Here is a 24,013-nt window from a genome sequence, read left to right on the forward strand (position 1 = left end):
TCAGATCTTCATTTGATATTAATATCCTATTAGGAGGCTTCAGACAACCAAATAACTAATCAGGAGAAAAAGCTCTGTACCTCAAATAATAAAGATTAATAAAAAAAAATTTTCTTACGACAAGAGTCAATTCCCCCAAACTGTGCCAGGTAATACATGTAAACAAGTTAATTTTTATGTTATTATAAAGGCAAGACTGGAAAGAGGGACAATGAAGGAGAAAAAAGAATCATACATAATTCTGAATTTTTGAGTCCAGAAGAGTGTCTCATTGGATAATTTATTTAGAATTGTTAGGAGCTGAAGGAGATATAAAAATCAGATAAGATGTAGTGCTTGTCCTCCTGGATCTTGCAATCTGATAAAAACAAACAAACAAACAAACAACTTTCCATATAGTTAAGCCTACACCATCCTATCCCAGAAAAGACTAGGATACCTTTCACTCTCAATTGTAAAGATTGTAAAGACTATGGATGTGTTGAACTGCTGAACTTGACTTTCATCTGTGCCAACATGATGCAACTTCTACATGCAACTTCTAATCATCTACCTCCTGCCAATATGGAAAATCTCCAGTGAAAAGAGGAGCAATATTCCTTCCCACCTTGGAAGCTACTTCTGTTCCCTGAGGGAAGAGAAGAAAGAAAATCAATGGAGTGCAGGACTTCCATTTTCTGCAATGCAATCTCTTACATGATCTCTACTCTCCTTTGGGAAGAGGAATTATGTCTTCAACTCAGTGATGAACATATACACTTCTTATCATACTCAATATATTTCACTGATTTTGAACCCTAGAGATCATCATCCAAATCCATTTCCAGATCCATTACTACCCAATTTCTTACCTCCATTCTCTTTAACTTTCCCTTCCTCCAAATCTAGCCAAATACTCCCTAATCTTTCTCCTGTGGATTCTGAAACATTTTTATCATGGACAAAAATCTTCATTTCCTCTCTCACTAGTTGTGTCTTCTAGCTATTACTGAAATCTAGTTCTCCCTTGATATTTTTTTTCTCTCCAGATTTTTGGGACACTGCACTCTCCTGGTTCTCTTCCTACTTTCAGACCTCTCCTCAGTCTTCTTTGTTGGATCTTATCCAGGTCATACCCACTATCAACAGGTATCCCTCAGGATTCTATTCTGAGATATCTTCTGTCCTCCCTCTAAACTACTTCATTTGAGGATATCAGCAGCTCCTATAGATTTAATTATCATTTCTATATTGATTCTCAAATTGCCTATTCTGTTCTTGCTTCTTTGCTGACCTTCAGTCTCACATCTCCAATTGCCTTTTAGATATCTCAGAATGGTGGGAAAGAAGACATCTTAAATACAACATGTCCCAAACTGAACTCAATACCCTTTTCTCATCCAAATTTCTCTATTTATTTTGAGGGCACCACCATCTTCCAGTCTTATGATCTATATGCAATCTTTGATTCCTCACTATCTCTTACTTTCTATATTCAATCTGTTGTCAAGGCCTATCAATTTCACTTTTGTAACATCTTTCATATATATATATTCCATTATTTCCTCTAATAATGTTACTGTGTTAGTTAAGGCCATCAACACCTTATGCTTATGCTATTGTGATAATCTACTAGTTGATCTGCCAGCCTCCAATTTTTTTCTCACTTCTATCCGTGGTCTAGCTACCAAAAATGATTTTCCTAAACACCAGGTCAGATTACTTGGCCTTATACTCCCATGTAAAATCACTTCCATTTCTCTCTGAAGCATGCAGTAGTTTTTGGGAAAGGCATTTGGAAATACTACAATACTTTAAAAATGTTTACAATTCTGGGGTTTAGATGAAGCCATTTAACATTATAGAATTATAAAGTTATTCTTCCATTAATAATCAGTGTTGACTAGAATCTTACTAATGTGATCCAGGTTTAAATAACTAGAAAATATATAAAAGTCTCTCATATGCTATAATTAGTGTATAAGAAGAAATAGGGTGCAAACTTCTGTACACACGCCTTAAAAATTATATATAATGGCCATGTGGCTGTCTTCAACAATGAGATGATTCAAATGAAGTTACAATTGTTCAGTGATGAAAAAAGCCATCTACATCCAGAGAGAGGATTGTGGGCACTAAATATGGTTCACAACATAGAATTTTCACTCTTTTTGTTGTTTCTTGCATTTTATAATGCTGCTGCTTCTTTTTTTACTGATTTGATTTGATTTGATCTTTCTTGTGCAACACAGTAATTATATAAATATGTATGCATATATTGGGTTTAACATATATTTCTCCCATGTTTAACATACATTGGACTACTTGCCATCTGGGGAGGGCATGGAGGAAGGGATAGAAAATTGGAACACATGGTTTTGCAAGGGTTAATGTTAAAAAATTGCCCATGCATATGTTTTGAAAAATAAAAATTTTTAATAAAAAAGATATCATCAATTTGAAAAAGCATTTATTAAGTGTCTATTATGTGCTAAATACTGTGCTAAGCTTTTGGTATGTAACAAATATTCAAAAATCAATCCAGTTCCTGCCTTCAGACCTCACAATTTAACAGACGAGATAATATTCAAATAACTATGTACAGAAAGATACATGTGTGTGTATCTATTATATTTATGATGTTTTCTAACCATTATTAAACTTTGGAAATAGTTATTGATAAATATTATAGAAACTCCTCTGCAGATTTTTCAAAATGGAAGTCAGTCTCATCTTTCTTAGAGAGATTTTTTTTTTCTAACTGAATAAAGAGAATAGACTAGATGACCTTTCAAATTTTCTTCCAGTTCTGACATGTTGACATGCCAAGGCCCTTATTCTTGGGCTACTAAATTCTAATGATAAGCTCCTATATTCAATATAAAAAAAAAACCTTCAAGCAAAGGACAATAAGTCTTTTTTCTCCCTTTCTTTTGGAGATAAACACACATTCATAAAGAAAAGCCAGATTATTCCTAAATTTGGGTCTCTATACTGTCTTCAGAAGCACTTTGCATTTACCAAAGAGAACATACTAAACAAGAAAATCACATTTCTACACTTTTCTAAATAAATTCTGTAAGAATTTCAACAATGTTAGTTCCTGGTTCCTGAATCCAGTAGCTAGATGTTATGTTTTGTAATTTTCACAAGTAATTGTTACAGACTGTTCATTCTCTTTGTAACTATATCAGCGTCAAAACATTTCCTGATAACATCCATGAAAGGTGGAATGACTATTGGAATAAAACTGTATTTTCTTGGTGTGATTGATTTTATACTTTATAGCCCATTTCTGTAATCAGATTTTTCACTGAAGGTATTGTGATTTTTCTTTCCTGCTATTTGGAAAGAACACAATGATCTAAATTACTGCCTAACATCTAAGAGTTCCTCTCTTGTCAGGTTAGAAACAAAATGTTTGTTAAACTGTCTGTAACTTCAGAATGAATCTTTACATTTCATTTTGTGGTCTGTAACTTCCCAAAATACTCAAATATAAGAAAGGCTGTATCCCTTCTGTCATGAAAACATCATCTACTTTTCCTAGTGCTTGTCCATTTTGCCGTAGGACAAATAGTGAAGACAGAGATTCTGGCTGTCATTATACATCAGACAGTTAAAAAATATAAGCATCAGTACCACAGGGAAGATGGATCCCAAAGGCCATGTCCACAAAAGCTAGTAGTTTTATTATGAGAAATTCCTTCTACCATTCTGTAGCTGTGAGGAAATGAATCTGAAAAATATCGATGGATCCTTCTGGAAGATTTCCATGAAACTGAGCTCTTTGAAATTATGGAAACTTTCTTTCTTTTCTTTGTATTCCTAGAATTTATAACAGTAACTGGCACACAGTATTTGCTTAAAAATTTTTTTGTTGATTTGATGACTAGAGTGGGGGAACGAAAGTGGTGTATATACGATTTAACCATCTAGAAAATGATGGCAAATACAACTGGTTTAGGTTAAAAGGAGAAGTGTTGATTTAGTCTATGTCAAATCTTTTTAAAACTGTGGATGTGACCCCCATATGGGGTTGCATAATTGAATATGGGAGTCACAAAAATTTGACACAGTAAAAGGTTTCTGAATGCTCTATATCCTGCAATATCAAATATTATGACAAGATTTAATTCTTCACATAAAAAATTAACAAGCACATATCAGCATACAAATTTGCTTTCATTTTAAATAAATTGTAAAATTGTATGTCTATAAGATAATTGTTTTAAAATAAATTTCTTTGTGATTTATTATTATTAAATTTTTTGAATATCTATTTTATATACCTAGGGTTGTGCAAATGTTTCATGAGAGGGAAAAGTTTAAGAAGCCCTGATCTAAACAATATACATATACTGTAGATATATACATATACATATATACAAATATATATTATGTGTGTATATGTTAGAGGAATAAATGATAATAAATCTGTGTATCATTTTCAACTTTAAAAATTGTCCATGTGAATTAGCCTGAGTTTCTCCCCTCTCCCAGTTTTTACATCCCTAGACAAGAGAATGCCCAGCAGCAGGTAGCAGGATATAATTCCATGATCCATTCTAACAAGACCTAGCCCGGGGAAAGATTATGAGATAGGTTAAATAGTTTTAGGACCTCCTAATTTCCCTATTCAGTAAGATTCTAATTCTTTTAATTGCCTTTTGGCTTCTCAGGCTGCCAGCCAATGCCTAATATGATACCTCAGCTGTACCTTTCTTTCCTAAACTGAAAGCTCCAGGTGCCATTTGATTTTGTTTCACATTTCTGAAACACAAGATGAACCAGAATTTGGAAGCCAATCTTGGAGGTTGTGATCCACTGGAATAATTCTATAAGGATTTCCTTAGTTTGGGCACAAAGGCATCATCATTGAGCAAATAGCTCTTCTATAGGAATGGCTAGAAGTCTTTCTGCTATCTAACTTCAGTCTATACCTAAATGAGATCATCCAAGGTATTTTAAACCTAGTGCAGTTCTCCTGGGCACTCCCCTTTTCAGCCCTATAATCTGTAAGTTGAAGAGGCCCAGAGAGAATCAGAGTGGGATGGAACTATAGAATTTGTATTTCTTATTTTAAATCTGCTATTGATTTCCACAAGTGTTGAATTGCTCAAATGTGACTGAGCATGAAATATGAGTTAAAGAATTTTCAGTCTGTGTCCAATTGGAATATTTATTCATCATTAAAGAGGCAATAGAGACAAGCAAATTAGCCTTCATATTATAATACCATTTGGCAGCCAAATATGCCAGAAATCATGAGACTAGGGGGATATTATGAGACTCATTCTATAAATCACTAATTCTAAATAAAGCAAAAACAAACAAAAAACCTCCCCCAGAAAATGACAATTAAAAAATGAAATTAACAATAATAAGAATGATCAACAGTCTAGAGGGATATAGGGTCAGGAGAAAACCTAAAAGAATTGAATACAATGACAAAGGAAAATAACATACCTACAATTAATGAGAGTATATAAATATATGAAAAGGAAATTTTTAGATCATTGGTAATTTTTATACTTAAAACCAGTAGAAATAGTTTATACAGTATATAACTAGTAGAAGTAGTATGAAATGGGGAAGAGGGAGGGTGAATATTTGTTAATTGCTTACTATAGGGAATAGGAAAAAATTAAGAAAATTAATAGAGGCAAGAATTTCAGGACTGCTTTACACTTCTAAGAATTCACATTTATTTAGTTTTTTTTTTTAATTTGCTCTCATTGTAGTTTTATTCAAGGTATGAAAATGGCTGTGAATTTTTGAAGGCTACATTGACAAAGTATAAGCTCTGTGAGGTCCTATTCAGGTGGAAAGGCTATGATTGTCTTAAAATAAGTAAAGCTGATGTATGGAGAGGCTTACCACCAGCTTGGCTGAAGGTTGTGTATCCCTCAGAGACAATCTCAAAGGTAATGCACTCTTTGAATTTGCTCTGGACTCTGCCGTATGAGAATTTTTATCAGTTCTATATATTTGTTTTCTGAGTTTCATACTATCATTCATACCACTGTCCAAAAATGAGATGATCTTCATTTGTATTTCTGTCTTCTATCCTATTCATCTTTTAGTACTCAGTGCAGATGTCAATGTCATCACTTTTATGAAGCTTTCCTCAATCTTAACAAGTAGAATTGAGCTTTTCTTCTTCAGGAATTGTATTATTTTTTGTATTAATCAAATTTGCATGTGTGCCATTTATCCCTTACTAAATCACAAATTCCTTGAGGAAATGTATGCTTTCTACCTTTGTATCATCCTTTGTACTTAACAGAATGATCACTATACATTCTGAACATTTAATGTATGTTCATTATTAAATTAAATTGAAATTATGCAATGACAAATAGGGACATAGATTTATTGCTTCATAAAACACCTTTTCTATGAAGAGGGGCAGATAGAATTTTAAGCATAACCTGTCCAGAAAAAATGAAAGAATAAAAAATCATTTGCTTAAATATCATTTAGTCCAAAATGCTTCTTTTTGAAAACTGAAGAAATTGGAGCAGCTAAGATGGTGTAGTGGATAGAGCACCAGCTCTGGGATCAGGTAAAATTCAAATTCAAATTTGAGTTCCAATTTGGCCTACATACTTCACACTTCCCAGTTATGTGACCCTGGGCAAGTCATTTAACCCCAAATGTCTTCTCCCTCAAAATGAAGAAACTAATACTCGCAGAAATCAAGAGATTTGCCCAAAATTATAAAGCTTTTAAGGAGCAGAATAGTGAGATTTCTATCTTCTGATTTAAAACTTGTCATTCTTTTTAGTGATAAAATATAGATTTTTATAAGTTAAGATAATGTGTTCGGGAGCAAAAAAGATACCAATTGAAACAAGGCACTGGAATAATGAGGAAGGAGACATATTTGCAAAATGTTTGATAGATAAAATTAAAACATAAGGATAATGAAAGAAAAAGTGGATTGTGCATTTAAAAAGTCATCTACACCATTCATTAGTGAAGTGGCCTTGAATTAATCATTTAATTCTCTGAATTTTATTTTCCTAATCTATAAAAATTAGAATAATAAATTTTATAGGATTGTTGGAAAAATAAGATAATGGGTATAAAGAGTTCATCAACTTAATGCTCAATTTAAAAAATGCTCAATTTTAAGCTTTATGAAGTCAGAAATCATCTCTTAACTTTATATCTCCACAGTGCCTAGAACATTAAAACTCAGGACACAGTACATCTTAGTAAGTAGTTTTTAGATTGGATTAGGCAAAGAAAGAACAGTTCTTTAGAATTACTCAATTATTCATTTTTCTTTAATAAATTTTGTAATTGTTAATCTTGGGAACATAAGGAAAATTCCTTTTTTAAATAGTATTATCTTACTCTAAGTCATGAAGGCAGTTAGCAAAGCTTGCTGTTAATACTTATTGTTTGATCTATAGACATTTGTGGGGTAGGGCTGATTTTTGCCACAATAGTTAAAGAAACGATCTTAATGATTTTCTGAGGCTCTAAAATTACCAAAAGTTACTATCATTAAATGGATGAATCCAAAAGGGAACTTGAGTACATATATGGGGGACCAAACCAGGCCTTCCCCACACATGCCATACATGAAAAATTATTTCATCCCATAATGGTATCCTGGCAGATTATCAGGAGCTATCATTGCTATATTAATGATCACTATGTTATAGAGTTGACTTATAGATTAATGCCTCTACCCCATTTATTTTGCATAGATGACTCATTCCTGAAGAGTAAGATTATAAATTGTACAGTGTAGTCTTTAAAAAGATGGAGAGAAAAGTTACTTCATACTTTGTCTGCAAGTGTCATTCTGTTAGCAGGGAGACTGGAACAAGGTAGGGTATGATTATGAAAGCATTTACACATGATTATGAAAACATTTTCATATTGTTAATAAAGCATTTACACATTCTATGGTGTCTACTCAGGGCCAATGTTGCTCACATGACAGACACCTAAAATGGAAACTCTAATAATTTGAATCTTAACAGTTTTGGAGAAGCTCAGTGAAAATATGGCTTGCAACTGGTTATAAGGATGCCTCGTGTTTTATTAAAATGATTCAGGAATCATTCCTTGATTTGGAACAATAGTAGAGAATATTATTACATTTTTTTTCATTTAAACATTTAACTCTAATTCTAAAAAGAAGAAAACATAGTAAATAATTAATTTAACAAAACAAACAAACAAACAAACAAAAAAAAAAAAAACAAAGCTTTTCCATGCAGAGGGGGAAATTGAGTTCTTGTTATAAACTGTCTACAAAAGGACAAGGGAGTAATAAATCATTTGTTGACATTCTTTGTTGAATGCCCTGTGGATTTGCAGGGCACTGACATGTTAATTCAACCTGGAAAACTTCTCTTCAGTTGAGAAGTACTTTGTACAGTCTATTGATTATCTCCATTCTTTGTGATTTATTTTTTTACTTGTATATCATCTTCCCTTTAATATAGTGAACCCTTGAATTGTAACAGACATTTTGAATCTTATAGTTTTCATCTATCAGAAAGCAACAATAAAAAACGAAAAGTCATAAAATTCCTTTTCATGTAATGCTTAAATGGTCACTACAATATTTTTTCACAGACATTTTCTATTGACATCTCTTTTACCTTTAAAATGATGGCAAGATCCCCATGAGGATGAAAGTTCTTTTGCTCTAAAAGAGCTAGAAGGAGCCTCAGTTGATTTTGCAGTTTATTAAATTTCACAGTGGAAGTAGGCATCATTTTTTATTATTTTTATAATAATTATTATAAATTTTATTTAAATTTAAGACTTTGATTTCAGGGTAAGTTCGGGTATTCAGAGGGAAAATAAGGTGCCCCTAAATAGGTGCATTGGGAAGTGAAGATGAGTTGGAGTGTAAATTGTTCCCCAAGTTCTGCATACTTCATTTTATATCAATTCAAAAAGTCTTCCTAGGTTTTTCTGAAATCATACCCTTCATCATTTCTTATAGCACAATAGTGTTCCATCACATTTATGTACTATAATTTGTTCAACTATTCCCCAATTGAGGGGCATCCTTTCAATTTTTTGCCATCACAGAAAGAATTACTTTAAATATTTTTGTCCAGGGAGTTTCCCAGCATTAGAAATGTTTTATACAGAATCTGGTTATCAAATTTTTGACAATATTGTTCCCATTACATTTGTATGAGTCAAGAGTTTAGAGTAGTGATCTCTAGTGTCCCTTCCAACAATTCTCACATACCATAACAGAAAAAACAGAGATTTGAATAAGTTTGCACAAGTAGGACCCAGATTTTTGGCTCTATTCACAGAGCTTTTAACTTTCTCAACAATATCTCATACCATTTTGACTTTACACATATGATCAGTACATATGTATACACATATGATCATACACAGAGCAGTATGCTAGCTAGTCATATTTCAAATCTGTACATGTTCTTAGAATGTAAAAAAGAATCCTGCAAAGTCATAGACTTATTGATTTAAGGGGGGAAAGGACTTTAGAGGTCATCTGGTTTATATCATAATTTTTTAGATGAGGACATTAAAATGCTGAGAGATTACATGCCTTACCCATGGCATACAGTTAGTAAAAGCCAAGCTTCAAATACTAGCCCTCTGATTTCATATTTGTCCTTTTGAATAGTTATTACAAAGTTAAATATTTTCTCCAACTTCTAACTTGTATCCTTGAATCTAGGATGGGCCTTCAATTTAGGCCAAACTTCATCATGACGGGTAAGCATCATCTTGGTCTGTTCAATAGCAAAAATATTTCTGAAAGAAAAATTTCTTTGATTTTATTAAATTATTTTTAAAATATAAAAGTATTATTTTCTCCCCATTGAAACTTCCCAGCCAGAAAAAGAAAATTCTCTAACAAATATTCGTAGTCAAGCAAAACACATCCACTGTGTCTAAAGCCATTGATGTCATTTTACATCTTCAGTTTTTTATCTCTTTGTTAGGATACAGATAGCAAAATGTACAATATTTGCTTTTTGCCCCAATTTTCTCCCACTTTCTTAGCTTCCTTTTAATCTGACATTATGATCTATGTGTATACATGTATGTATGAAGTTTATTTACTTCCATTTAGAAATGTTCATAAAATGCCTTATTTCTCAGAGCCTATCTATCATTGTCCTTTGGGTACCTCACCATTGCTTATGTGTTACTCAAAGGGTAAAGGAGAAATGAAGAGTGGAAGGGAGTAGACAGCAATATATTACTACCCAAGAACCTTACACAAGAAACAGTATAACATATATCACCAAGAAAAATATAGCCAGAAAAGAAGGTGAGTTGGTTGTGTAAAAGAGAAAATAACATTGGATAAGTTCTGGATTGCACCGATAAATAAGTAATGTAAAAAAAGTGAAATGTGCCCCAGAGGATAACAGAAGGTCCCACAAAACAGATACAACACTTCAATTTAGGTAGATTCATTTTGGTGTTTAATAAAAAATTTGAGTTTTACTTTGACTATTCATTTACTAAGCATCTAATTTACAATGAAAAAATAAAAAAAAAAGTTACTTCCTTGTAAAAATAAACAATCAAGCAAACAGAAACAACAAAAATAACAAAAACTAGAAGAAGGAACGGTACATTGAGTAGCTCCCTTGTAGAAGATTTCTCTAGGATACAGATATAACTGGAATAAGGTCAGGTGTTGATAGGTTTTCTGTACAAGTGGAGGAAATACTAATTGGTGAATTTATAGCTCCTTTGGAATACTGAAGTATATTAGCTTATGTTTCTTTCAAATATCTTTCATTTTAAAGGGTATGTTCTGTATTTGGGAGAGTAGCCCATATTTGAATGATTAAATTTCTTTTGCTTGATATTTTTTAGAGTGAGAAAAAACATTTTGTACCACCCTGATTACTAAAATGATGAATTAAGTTCCAAATAGTGATAATTTTCAGAAGTTGTAATCATTGAAACACACATACACACATACTTGTATACACACACACACACACACACACACACACACACACACACAATAAATCTGATAGTTTCAGACTTCCAAACAGTTTTTAGGAAGGTCTTTTCTTTATTCAAGTGTTCACAAGAGGCTGTTGAACCACTGAGTGTGACTGAGTGGATAATTATGAACATAATCTTTAAAATAATTCTAATCTTCTCAAACAATGTTTTGACAGATAATGCCTATCTTTTATTTTAAGGTAGTGATTACCATGCCACATTTGAAGTTTGTGGCATTAACTCTGCATGCAATTTAGAAGACCTAGAATCCTCAAATCTGCCAAAAGCAGAGATTTTTTTTAACCTTTTTAGTGTGTCATAGAAACTTATGGTAGGCTGATGAAGGCTATGGATCATCCCTAAGGGGGAAAAAGCTTTTTAAAAGTCATGATTGAAGGCAATATTCCATTTCAGTTAGAGTTTAGAAAAATCGAATATTATATTTTCTTCAATTATCAGTTAATATGTAAATGGTAGTACTGTATACTTTTAGGGAAAAGAGTTACTTATATTACTTCATATCTTCTTACTTAGCTGTAGGAAAAGGAACTGTTTAAAGTATTCATTAATAGAGGAAGCACAGTCATAACTAGCACAGAAAGGTTCTCAGGTTATTAATATTCAGAAAAGCAAGAATTCTTCATCCTTATACTGTTCATATTTCCAGCATTTAATCTTGTCATCACCTTACCTCCATCAGCACTGTTGTGACAGAATTGTCCCTGGGAAAGCACCTCCAGAGTCTTATAATAATAGCTGTCTCTCACAGAGATCTATTCTGCTATTTCCTCACCTCACCTCCAAAATCAGGTCGTCTTCTATGGCACCACTTCCCAGCCTCACAAATATTTTTGTCTGGATAAAAAAGTACAGTTCTTACATTGGCTAAAATAAAAAGAAGAAAGAAGAATGAAGTAAATACAATACCTTGCAAATTAACAGACATTTGGAAAAAAAGAAAAAATAAGTTCACTTCTTTTAATATTTGTGTGGAGGATTATTATGTTATGCTTAACACGTTCTTTATTTTTATTACTATATGTTACTATATAATAGTTGTACATAGATAATCCTGCTACTTTTCATTATGAAAGGACTCAGTTAAATAATAAAACAGTCATTTATGTGAAAGATTTAATGCCACCTTTAGTCATCTCCTATACATAATGGATTTCATGATAGGAAATTAAATGATTGGTCATATTTCATCTTTAATTAATGGGGTTGTGAAATAACTGCTGAACTAATGAGAGGATAGAAGTACATTACATATAATTCCAATTTCCAGCTTATTTTGATAGATATCAGAAGTTGGTGGGGGCAAATGCAGTTATTTTATATTGTTGATCATATGTATCCTATATAACATATCTTTCTATATTTATATAAGTATATATATCTAATTTTTAAAGAAATAATCACTGAAATCTAAATTGATACCTCATAATAGCAGAAGGTAATGATTCACTTATTAGTTTAGGTAGATTAATTGTCTGTGAAATTTCTTCACTGTCTTGATCAAAATGACAATTTAGTGTTTTAAACTTTAATGTTCCAATACAAGGTAAGCTTCTTGAAGGTAGGTATTGTCTTACTTTCATATATGTGTTCTCAGTTCCATACATGATACTGAACATGTTTAGAGCATGTAAGGTAATTAATAAATATTTTATTAATTGATTGATTAATGATTTGGCTAAATATTCAGATGTCTTATCTCTACTTTCCCTTCTTGTTACAGAGACCTTTGAAACTCTCATCAAGCAAGCAGAAAATTATACAAGCACTTTATTCTGCAACACTTATAGGAACATGGCTTTAGAGGCTGCTGCCTCAGTTCAGGAGCTCTTCACAGATGTAGGGCTCTTTGTGTTTGGTTCTGACATCAGTCCAGATGAATTTGTTAACAGATTCTTTGACACTCTATTTCCTCTAGTCTACAATCATCTCATTAACCCTGGTGTGACTGATATTTCCTTGGAATACTCAGAATGCATTCGAATGGCAAGGCGGGATATTAATCCCTTTGGAAATGTTCCCAAAATTGTAATGGGACAGATGGGGAGATCATTGTTACCCAGCCGAACTTTTCTGCAAGCTCTTAATTTAGGCATTGAAGTCATCAATACCACTGATCATCTGCAGTTTTCAAAAGAGTGCAGCAAAGCACTCCTGAAGATGCAATACTGTCCCCATTGCCAGGCTCTGACTTTAAGTAAGCCATGTATGGGGTACTGCCTTAATGTTGTAAGAGGCTGTTTGGCTAATGTGGCAGAAATTGACCCCCATTGGCGGGGATATATTCGCTCATTGGAAGAACTTTCTGATACTATACATGGGACATATGACATTGAACATGTGCTTCTGAACTTCCACTTACTTGTTAATGATGCTGTTATGCAGGCTCACATCAATGGAAAAAAATTATCCGAGCAGGTAAGAAGCTGCTTCTACTTTTTTATTCTCTATGCTAATTTATTCTACCTCTACTTACTACTGGCTCCTCAAGAAATAACAATAATAACCACAAAACCAAAAACAAACAAAAAACCTACAGTAATTGAGAAACTAGACATTTAGGTTTGTTGCATATTAGTTTTGAAATGATCATCTTAAACTTTTCTTGATATTTGAATAAAGGCCTCAAATCATTAAATCCTAGTTACTGATTAAATATTATGTGTTTCTTTACTTTAAAAATAAAATCAAATGGTTTTGTTATAATGGTTTTCAATTTAAAAATATGCTGGAGATGGGAAATGCATTTGCTAAAGGTATTCACATTTGATCCACACCAATATATTTGTAATCTTTTTTCTTTTTTCTTCCCACTGTTCATGTTCAAGACTTCTTTTTATGGATCTAAACACTTCTGTATACATGTAAGACAAATAGCTATATGAATGAACTTCGATAGAAAAAAATAGAATAATTATTCATGAAAAAATAATTTATTAGGATAGAATGGTTTAAGGAAGAGACATTTAAGTAATACACTAGTAACTTAATAGCTTGCTTTATGTTATTAAATTGATCTGAAATTAATTTCAAAGATATTAAGTCTAAAAAAACCAGAAAATGTGTTTCTATGATGATTCTATTAAATTATCTCAGGATATTTTATGAATTATCAGATGCGTTTGTCGTAATAGCTTCAAAATGTGTCATTGTGGTAATATTTGTGATTCTGTTGGCCTGAAGATTATGCAAAGTCTCAAAATCTTTCTTTAAAAGACTACTTGAAGACTCCTTTGATACAGAATCATAAAACTATAAGGTTTGCTAATTTATTTAGCTCACCTTCCCTATTTTGGGCAAGACTATTTTCTTAAACATTTCCAATAAAAGCAGCTGCTTCTTTTTTTGTTTATATGTCTCATGTCCTTTAACACGAAGAAGATTATACTGATGGTTAGCTTAAACCTTTCTTTCAAGAACCCCAAGCCTATTGTCCTTTTCTCTGTGTATTTCCAATAACTACTTAGTCATACTGACACAGTAATAGAATACATCTGACATTGAATTATCACTCACTGTCTCTTAAATAATTAGATGAATCTAGTTCCCTTTATTTTTTTCTCCCTTATATAGATCATTTAAAATTTCATTTTAAATCTTAATAATAGTAAAATCGCATTTTTTAATATATTTGTGGATCTGAGAGCTCATAACTATGAGTATTATCACCAGTGATAAATATTTTAACCTAGATATACTTTCCCATCTTATATGACTCTTGTTTATGTCTTCTCATAAACCCTGCCATATATATAGGAGTTAATCCTACAAATCTATTGATATTGGGTGAATATTGCTAGAGCATGTTTTATCCATCTCCTATCTGCATTCTTGCTGTATACTAGGTCGATTTACTTTTGTTGTCATACATCTCTATAATTCATTTAATACTCATTTTGCTATCCTATTTTAAATTGGTATTTTGCCACAATCTATTTGCCACCACTTTGTCTTTTTATATTGTGATATCATCTTTGAAGTAAAAAGTTTTTTTATAGAAATGTCAACATTTTTTCTTCATTTTGGTCTGCTGTCTTTCTAGTTTTATTCTCAAGTGATTTAGAATGTTCTCTTCTACTTAAATTTCTCACTAAAGTTTCTCTGGATTATTTCTTTTCTGTTCACTGATTTTGTCCACTTTCCATATGCCAGTTGTGAAATTATTAATTGCATGCCATATTTCCTCATTTTTAATTTTCTCTATCTTTAAAAAGCCAGTTATTTTGAGTATACATAAACAGTTAATTCAGAAAGAACTAGTGAAGTTCATGTAAATTCTGGGCATTATTATCTAAATTCCCCATCTGATAAAGTCAAGTATCTGACCAATGCTACTCATCTACAGGATTCAATTCACAGGATTCTGGAGGTACCTCTGTCAGATGGGTGTGTATTTCCCTAATGTTGTAAGATTCAGCATTCCTATGTATTTTCCCCAATATCAATAGTAAATGAATAATATCCCAATATCACTTAATAAACCAAAATCAATTAAATTTCACAAAGAGATGTTTTCTGAGAAGAGATAACAAAACCTGAAGCTATAAATATTTTCCCCTAATACCTAGGACACATTCTCAGTATCTGGGGGAGAACAGATTGGAATTTAAAGTAATTTTTAGAATGCACTTGCTCCCATCATATTTATTTCAAAATTTGATATAGATGGTGTTACAGCTCAATCAATAAAGCTCCTTTTGGTTGTCATTAATCCATAATGGGTCCTTATCATGTTGGCAAGCTACAAAATTTCGTGCATGGCTCTTGAATTTCAATCTGTCAAAGTTGTAGAAGGTTGTAGGAGTCTCTAATACATCTTTCATCTAAAAGAGTGTAAGAATAAACCCAAACAGGGACATAACAGAGGCCCATATTCATGGACCACGTGTTAGACTTTATGAGGATAGTTCAAGACTTCTCCTTATTTGTAGACTTAAAACTTTTCAAATAGGATGTTTGTCAAACAGGAAAGACAAAGGTTCTTGTTTTGAGCAGTTAGCTACCTTTGATTGTGCTCTATTTCTGGCACTGAAGCCAATCAGAAGTTTGTCCACCACAGAGTTAGCAGACTTAAACTAGCTACAGAATGTTTGCACATGCTCCAAAAATCTATTTTGTGATTGAATTAGTTGCACACACTATTTTGTACATAAAAGAACTGCAACTTTACTTCTACCAGTTACATCAGTTTAAATATTGCAGTCAATTGAGGCAATCAATAAAACTAACCTATTCTACTTGAATTAACAGTTACAAAAGTATGTCCTGACACCTTTGTGGGGGAAAATTTTGAATCAATCAATCAGATGTATGAAGTGGATATAAACAAGGCCTGGGAATATCCATTCAATCAAGGCATTAAAATTGGATGTGACAGGAAGTCTGTTTAAATTGGTTGAGGGATTTGGTTATGCCCTATGGGGTTTTCATAAAACCAGGATGCAAGTTCACAATCAAAGAATACAGCATTTTGCAACTTAGTGGTTAAAAAAACCCTCTAGGAATTGAATAAAGGATGGGTTAAGAAAGGAGAAAGGTTAGTTTTGTTCTATTCCTCAAAACCCTTTCTAAGCTTAGCCAGATTATAACTCCATGAGCTTTAGAGGAATGGGAAATTTGGACATTTTCCTTTTCTCTCCTGGTAAGCAATAGAAATTGGCCATAAACACAGCCATATACATCAAGAATTGAGAACAAAGTAGACATATTGAAGAAGAAAAATTCAAGACTCAACATTACCCCCTGCTTAAAGGGAACACTTGAGAACTCCAATATAACAATTTCTAGTTACCCCAGTTACCACAATTGTACTTCAATGTGATGATATGAGTAATCTATTGAAGACTATAAGAGTAAAGATATATTTAAAAAACAAATGTAGAAAAGAATAATCAAAAGGTAAATAATAATGTTAACTATACTCAAGTATCTCAAGGCCCACTGTATGGAAAAAGGATTTAACTTGTTCTTTTTTGGTCACAGAAATTGGAAGTCCCAAAGGCACTAGGAAGGCTCTCTTTATCAGCCTCTGTTGTCTATCCCTTCAGCTCTAAGATTGCCTAGTTTAAACAACTTTTGAGGTCATGATGAACATATCTTTAGAAAAGTCTGGTACTTGGTCAGCCAGGTAGATTCATTTTTCTCCTCCTTAATTCCTCCCTCTGAGCCACCAAATTCCTTTCTACTCCCCGTTCCTGTCTCATATCCCCTGAATTCTAAAAGATTGAACTCCTCTGTTTTCTCTGAACTGAACTTTTCTCTGAAAGACTATATTTCCCCAAACCAAATTGTTCATTCATTTGTAACTTTGAAATTGAAGGTATTTTCACATAATTAAAGTAGTATCCCTTTGTAACCTGTGATAGATACCTGTCTTGATTTCTTCAGATCAATTGAACTATAACCAAATATTTCACTATTTTTATAATATTTTTTTCAATTATTACTCTCCTTAATAAATTATATATTACCACTACTGGTGCTGATTTTACCACATCAGAAATAACATTAGACTTGGAAATAGGGTCTGAATCCTATCTTTGTTACTACACCATGCAAGGAAAGATAAACATTTTATCTTGTGGAATCATAAATTTAGAACTGGAAGGAGTCTTCAAATCATCTATTCCAATACCTTTATTTTATAGAGGAGGGAATTGAGATCCAGAATTTAGTAACTAGCCCAAAGTCATTTAGCTATTAAGTGGCAGGGCAAAGATTTGAATTCTGGTTATTTAAATCCAGAACTTGGGCAAATTTATCCAGACATCCATTTTCTTATTGCACAGAATGAAAAAAATAAATGATAGTATTTCTTAATTATTTTCTCTGGATCTAATATTTTATGATTGTATTCTGAGGAGAGAAAGAAATGAATTTGAAGACCATCCCAATGTTTCTAAAATCAATCTAAGCAGCTGGCTATGTATTTTTCCTTCTCATGAGATGAAGCATGTTCAATTCAACAGATTGAACACTCCATTTGCTATGTCCCTCAAGGTTAAAGTTTCCTTTTTATGACTAGGTTTACAAACATGATTTTTTTTTTTTACTTAAGCTCTTCATTCTGTGATAGTTTTTAAGAGGAAATGTTCTTTGCTCCAAGGAGTCTTTCTTCTTGAGTACAGTTTGAGTAATGTAATATATAGTTTTAAGACTATCTTGAGGAAAAAAAAGTATTATAGCCAATAAATTGTACATTCTTTCTTATGAAATAATGAAGGCCTTCCACCATGAGGATAGGAGTAGGAAGAAACAGTTCTGAATTCCCTGTAAATTGACTCATTAATATTTATTTCTGCCAGTCTTGAGTGATTTATAAAGTGATTATCAAGCTTTGATAAGCAGTTTACACATCAATGAATTTAGAAAAGGCAAAATAAATGATGAGTGTCAGCAAATAATGACTTTTTCCACACACTCAAAGCAATCTTTTCAGGTCTAGGACTACCAAGTCTTTTCCATTTTGGATGTGTGTGTATGTATGTGCATACATATGCATATTTATAGGTATATATATGTACATATATATATATGAAAGTGTATAAATATATATAGGTATATATACTTTCAAAAATTCATAGAGAATTTAGATTTAGGACAACCAAGTGTTTTTTGTTGTGTGAGTATGTACACACACACACACACACACACACACACATATGGATACACACATTTTCAAAAATTTGTAAAGGAAACTAGAAGCTCTAGGATGTGAAGAGCTGAAACTTCCGGAGTTGATGCACTGAAGTCAAACAACCAAGCACTTAAGGCTAATTACCAATTGGACAATACTCTATTAACATATGCTTGGAAAATGGCCCTTCCCACTATTCTGTGCTGGCTTGATAATTAGTGTATACAGAGAATTGTAGGAGGGACTAGGGGGTGGAGTAAGACTAGCCAGGGTCACTTTTTGGGCGGGAGATGAAGAGGAGAGGTCGTGGAGATCCTGTGTCCATCCAATTCACTTCTACCCCTAAAGACCAAGAATAAAGACTAAGGACTTTTGCTTATCCTGACTCCAGCTGATTCTAAGGCGTCCAGGCTGCTAACTTGGTCTTCACACTAGATAGAGAGATTTGCATATCTCTGACTAGGACAAAAAAGATCTGAGGGGTATAATTCAACAAATATCACTCCTGAAAAGAATCATAAAAAACACCTTCACTAATGTCAAATTTATTTAATTTATTTAAAATTAATCATCACTTTCATGTTGACTCTGTCATTTGATTATATGATTATGTTGATATTTGGACTTGCTTTATTTCTTATTCAAGCAGAGCCTAGACCATAGGATTTAATTCTAGAAGGGGCTTTACAGGTTCTGTCCATTTACAGACAAAGATATTGAGGCCCTAAGAGTCAAATTGAATTGCCTAAAGACATATGAGATAGGACAAATTTGTGTTTTCAAAATAAATTTTATGCCAGAACTGATTGTACTGCTGTTTAAATTATGCTTCCTTAGATTTACTGAGCATCTATCATTTAATAATGAAAAAGTCAACAATAATAGAAATATATAATGATATTAGAAAAATAATTATACCTTTTTCTTCATAAAATGTGTTTAAAGTACAGAGATAATTCAATACAATTTAATATGCAACCCTTTTCTGGAGAAAAAATAAATATGGACTTTGGCGAGATTGTTGAATGTTATATTGTGGTGATATTGAACAATTTGGGGTTGAAAAGTCTGTATTTGAATTAGAGTCTAATATTTATTGGCTATTTACCAATTTTAAACTCTCTGAGCACTAGCATTTTCATCTATAAAATTGAAATGACAAAAACACCTAACTCAGGCTCAAATATATATATATATATATATATATATATATATATATTTATACACACATACATGTATATATCTACATATAAGTAATAATAATGATTAGAATTTATATAGTGCATTAAATTTTACAAACAACTTGTGTGTATGTGTGTGTATGAGTGTGTTTTATTGGTTTTCACCAAAAACTCTATAAGATAAGTTCTGTTATAATTCCCATTTTACAAATGAGGAATCTGACTCTCAGAGAGGTTAAAGGATTTGAACAAGGTCACACAGCTAGTCAATGTTTGAGGCAGTGTTTGAACTAAGATCTTTCTAACTCCAGGCCCATGTCTACCCTGCCAGTAGACATGCCAAATATTTATAAATCAAATTATTTCTTTTCCAAATTAATATGTGATTATGTCTTATGTTATAAGAAGAAGGTTGACTCTTCTGTGACTGTTTTTTAAAGCATAATAGCTTAATCCTTTCTAGGATTGTTAGCAAAGGCATAGGCAATAACAGCTTTGCTAATCCTAGTGCTTTAAGCGAAAAATGTTCCTCTCTCAGTCTCACTATATAATGTCAGAGGTGAGATTTGAAGTCTTTTTAAGAAAGCTGAGTTTAACACTGTTTCTCTGGAATTTATCAAAAGTTTTCTCTGAGAAATTAAAAACTTTGGAAAATGTTAATAGCAGCAAGAGCACAATTTCCACTGTAAGTAGTCACAGTTAATTTGTCCCATGAACATTTTGGTGTAGATGCATACCATTTTTCTAACCTCTATTCAGTGTGTGGCATCTAAATTGCTTTGGAAATGCTGTGTAATCTAATTTATAAAACCTCCTGAAGTTGAGCATAAAAGCTGAATACCACAGATTGTTGTACCCTAATGGCACTAAAGAGACTAATATCTGATCAAATCCCCTACACACACATATCCACATGTGAAGAGCAGAGAGATGGTATGCTAAATTATTATCAGTTCCCAGGAGTCTTTAGTTCTACCTACAGAAATTGAAATATAACACGAGAGCAATTACATGGTAAAATCAAGTCTCACATTTACCTGAATATGTAATGTGAGAGTTCTTGAATGGCAGTGATTTTTGCTTAAATTATCTAGATAATTGCCTCAATTCTCTGCTTTCCATTGTATTGATGCCTATTTCAATGCATTTTGAAATTTTCTTTTTTTAAAATGAATTTCAGTGATCGTTACTATATGTTCAATTCCAGCCACTTACTACCTTAATTCCATATTACCATAAGATAGTCTGACTGGTTTGACTACATTTCCTTTTTCTCAGATCAAAGTTCAAAGCTTGGGTACCTGATGGCTGTCACATGAAAATAAGCAAAATGCATGAATGTTATAAGACATAATCCCCCTAAAAATAATTGTTTATATTTTTAAGATTAGATAGTAAAATAAATCTAAAATTCCTCCTCTTTTATATTGTCAGAGAAGACTGTCTTGCAAATGTGTGAATGTAAAAGATAGCTATGCAAATAAAATGGCACCATGGTAATATGAATATAGAAGGGGCTTTGAAGATAAGAAGACTTGGATTCAAGTCTTGATTCTGATATAAACTGACTCTCTGTGACCTTGGGCAAAACACTTAATTCCTAAATGTTCTAAACCCAAATTGCCAAACACATGGCACCACAGATAGCACTCTGTAGTTTAACTTGAAGCAGATTAAAATATAATTGAAGATTATTTAACAAAATGAAAAACAATATAATAAAACATTGCCTTTTAAATCTGTTGATATGTAATCCAGAGAAAACCTGATGTGTAATACAGTTACCTTCATTTCTATTTGAGTTGGACACCAGTACTCTAGGCAATTATTTAAAAGTATAAACTACAGAGGTGGAGCATATTTGTACTGGTAGTTTTCTCACTTAGAAGTTCCCTTTAGTAGTAAAATCAGGAGCCTTGTCCCCATGTAAATATAGTAATTCTATAGTTAATGACTGAAAATTGGTCATTAAACTCTATTGTATTATTATTTTTTATTAAGAACATTACCAAAAAATCTCAAGCTGTCCTCAATTATTTATTGGGTGCAAAGTTTTATGAATTTTGTTTTCCATGATTCAGCTTGTGAGAGTTGAAAGAGTTCTGTTAGATCTGTTATGTCAACATAATACTAGTAATTAACCATTGTATTTACAAATTAGATTGTAGAGAAATATCCTTTAATATTCATTTGCTAAAGGCTGAGAATCTCCCTCATGATCATATTAACCAAGAAAAATATCTGAAAATATTTTCATGAGTTTGCTTGAAATTAATTAAATGCACTAATAACTCTAGGCTTGCCTGTACAACTTCCTTAGAGCCGTAGGGTGCAGGGCTACTGAATCAAACATTTTAAGAAGCATTCATCCGCACTAACCTTTATGTGACCCTGAAAATGCTTTATTGTTATTGATGTTGATGTCTGTAGATGAGTGCCAAAAAAAAAAAAAAAAAAAAGACTTTGAGCAAAGATTTAAATATGTGGCTTAAAAGGCAGTCAGTCAGTTTAACTTCATTAAAGAAACAAAGTCTGTTTTTATCTCTGTCTAACCTTTGTTTAACTAATTTTTCATTACTTTTGTAAGAACTCAGATTATATAATCTCATTCATTTGGAAATGGACTGCGAATTATATAATTCTCCAAATCTCATTTCCCTCCCCTTTCCTTTCCCCTCTCCCTTCTTCTTTTGCACTTGCTTCTCTCCCTAATTCCCTCCTTCCTCTCTTTTTCTCTGTCTCTCCTCCCTCCTTCCCTCCTTCCCTCCCTCCTTCTCTCCCTTTCTCTTTCTCTCCCTTCCTCCCTCCCTGTCTTCTTTTCCCTCCTTTTCCCTCTCCCTCTGTCCCTGCTTCTGTCTCTTCCCTTTGTTGTTGTTGTGGATATTGAATTTGAATCCTTTAAAGGAGAAGGTTTTTAAAGTGAAGTCCATGAGCTTGTATTTTTTATATATTTTGATGACTGTGTTTAATTATAGTAGATTTCCTTTGTAATCTTATGTATTTTTTCCATAAAAAATGATAAAATTTCATCATATCTTCAAAAGGATTCATCCATCACACACACAGAAAGAGAGTGAAGAGGGGAGGAGGGAAGAGGAAGAGGAATAAGGAAAAGGAGAGAGAGGGAGAAGAGAGAAAAAGAGAGAGAAAGAGAGAAAAAGAAAGAGAGAGAGCACATTGTATAGAGATAAAGACAGAGAAAGAGAAATACAAAGAGAGAGAGATACAGAGAGAGAGAGAAAGAGAGAGAGAAAAAAAAGAGAGAGAGAGAGAGGAAGAGAGAGAGAGAAAAGAGAGAGGAGAGAGAAGAGACAGACAAGATAGATGTACTCTTAACTTTTTGACTGCTAAAAATAAGATGTAGTTAACAGATTTTTAAAGTTTATGTAGCCTGTAAATAGGAAGATTAACAAAATAGATATTTTGAAATTTAATTTTTTCACAATTTAAAGTAAGTGACTATGTAAATACTTTTAAAATTTTTATGTCACTTTTTAAAAACTTGCTTTTAATTGAATATTTTTTTTGGTTGGAAACAACATCTCACATTTATATAGGACTTTCAGATTTTTTTTCAGTCATTTCATTTTCGTAATAAACACCATGAGATATTATCATCTCCATTTTACAGGGGAAGAAGCTAAGTTTCTTCAGTGAAATGACTTACCCAAGTTGTATGAGGCATGATTTGAACTCAGATTATCCTAAATCCCCCTGTGCTATCTTCACTGTACCACCAATCAATAAGTATGTCTCATAGGAAGGCACAACTGATTATGTTGGATGAAACAGTTTGATGAAATAGAAAGAAAAAACAGTAATAATCTCTGTTCAGCTACTTACCACTTATGTGGTCCTTGGCAAGTCAGAGCACCTCTCTAACACTTAAATTCTTTTCAATAACCAATAAATTGGTTATAATTAGATGACTTTTAATTTTCAGATTTAAAGCTTTCATCTTATCATTTTCTGGGAGAATTTTGTCGGTGGTTTTTTTGACATGAATTTTAATGTTCTTGAGCTATCTTGACACTATGTTAACTACATTGATGTTACCAGTCACTTGATTGCAGCCTAGGTGAGACACAATACAAAGCTATGGGAAAAATGAATAGTGAACAGCTATAACACATTTAGGTTTTGCCCTGAGATATTTGAATTGACTGAATTATGATTTAATATATACTTATATTCAGTCTAGTTTCCT

The 24,013-nt window shown here is 32.4% G+C and overlaps 1 protein-coding gene across 1 annotated transcript in view; it reads left to right on the forward strand.

Annotated features, from left to right (window-relative positions):
- The first annotated feature begins 9,707 nt into the window (after positions 1 to 9,707).
- The window catches only part of LOC127557076 (glypican-5-like), a 646,856-nt gene continuing 632,550 nt past the window's right edge, over positions 9,708 to 24,013 (forward strand). The window contains exons 1-2 of the mRNA XM_051990541.1: positions 9,708 to 9,714; positions 12,713 to 13,407. Of these exons, the coding sequence (XP_051846501.1) occupies positions 9,708 to 9,714; positions 12,713 to 13,407 (702 nt within the window). The remainder of the gene's footprint in view (positions 9,715 to 12,712; positions 13,408 to 24,013) is intronic.

This window comes from Antechinus flavipes, chromosome 3 (assembly GCF_016432865.1).
Source record: "Antechinus flavipes isolate AdamAnt ecotype Samford, QLD, Australia chromosome 3, AdamAnt_v2, whole genome shotgun sequence".
Taxonomy (NCBI): domain Eukaryota; kingdom Metazoa; phylum Chordata; class Mammalia; order Dasyuromorphia; family Dasyuridae; genus Antechinus; species Antechinus flavipes.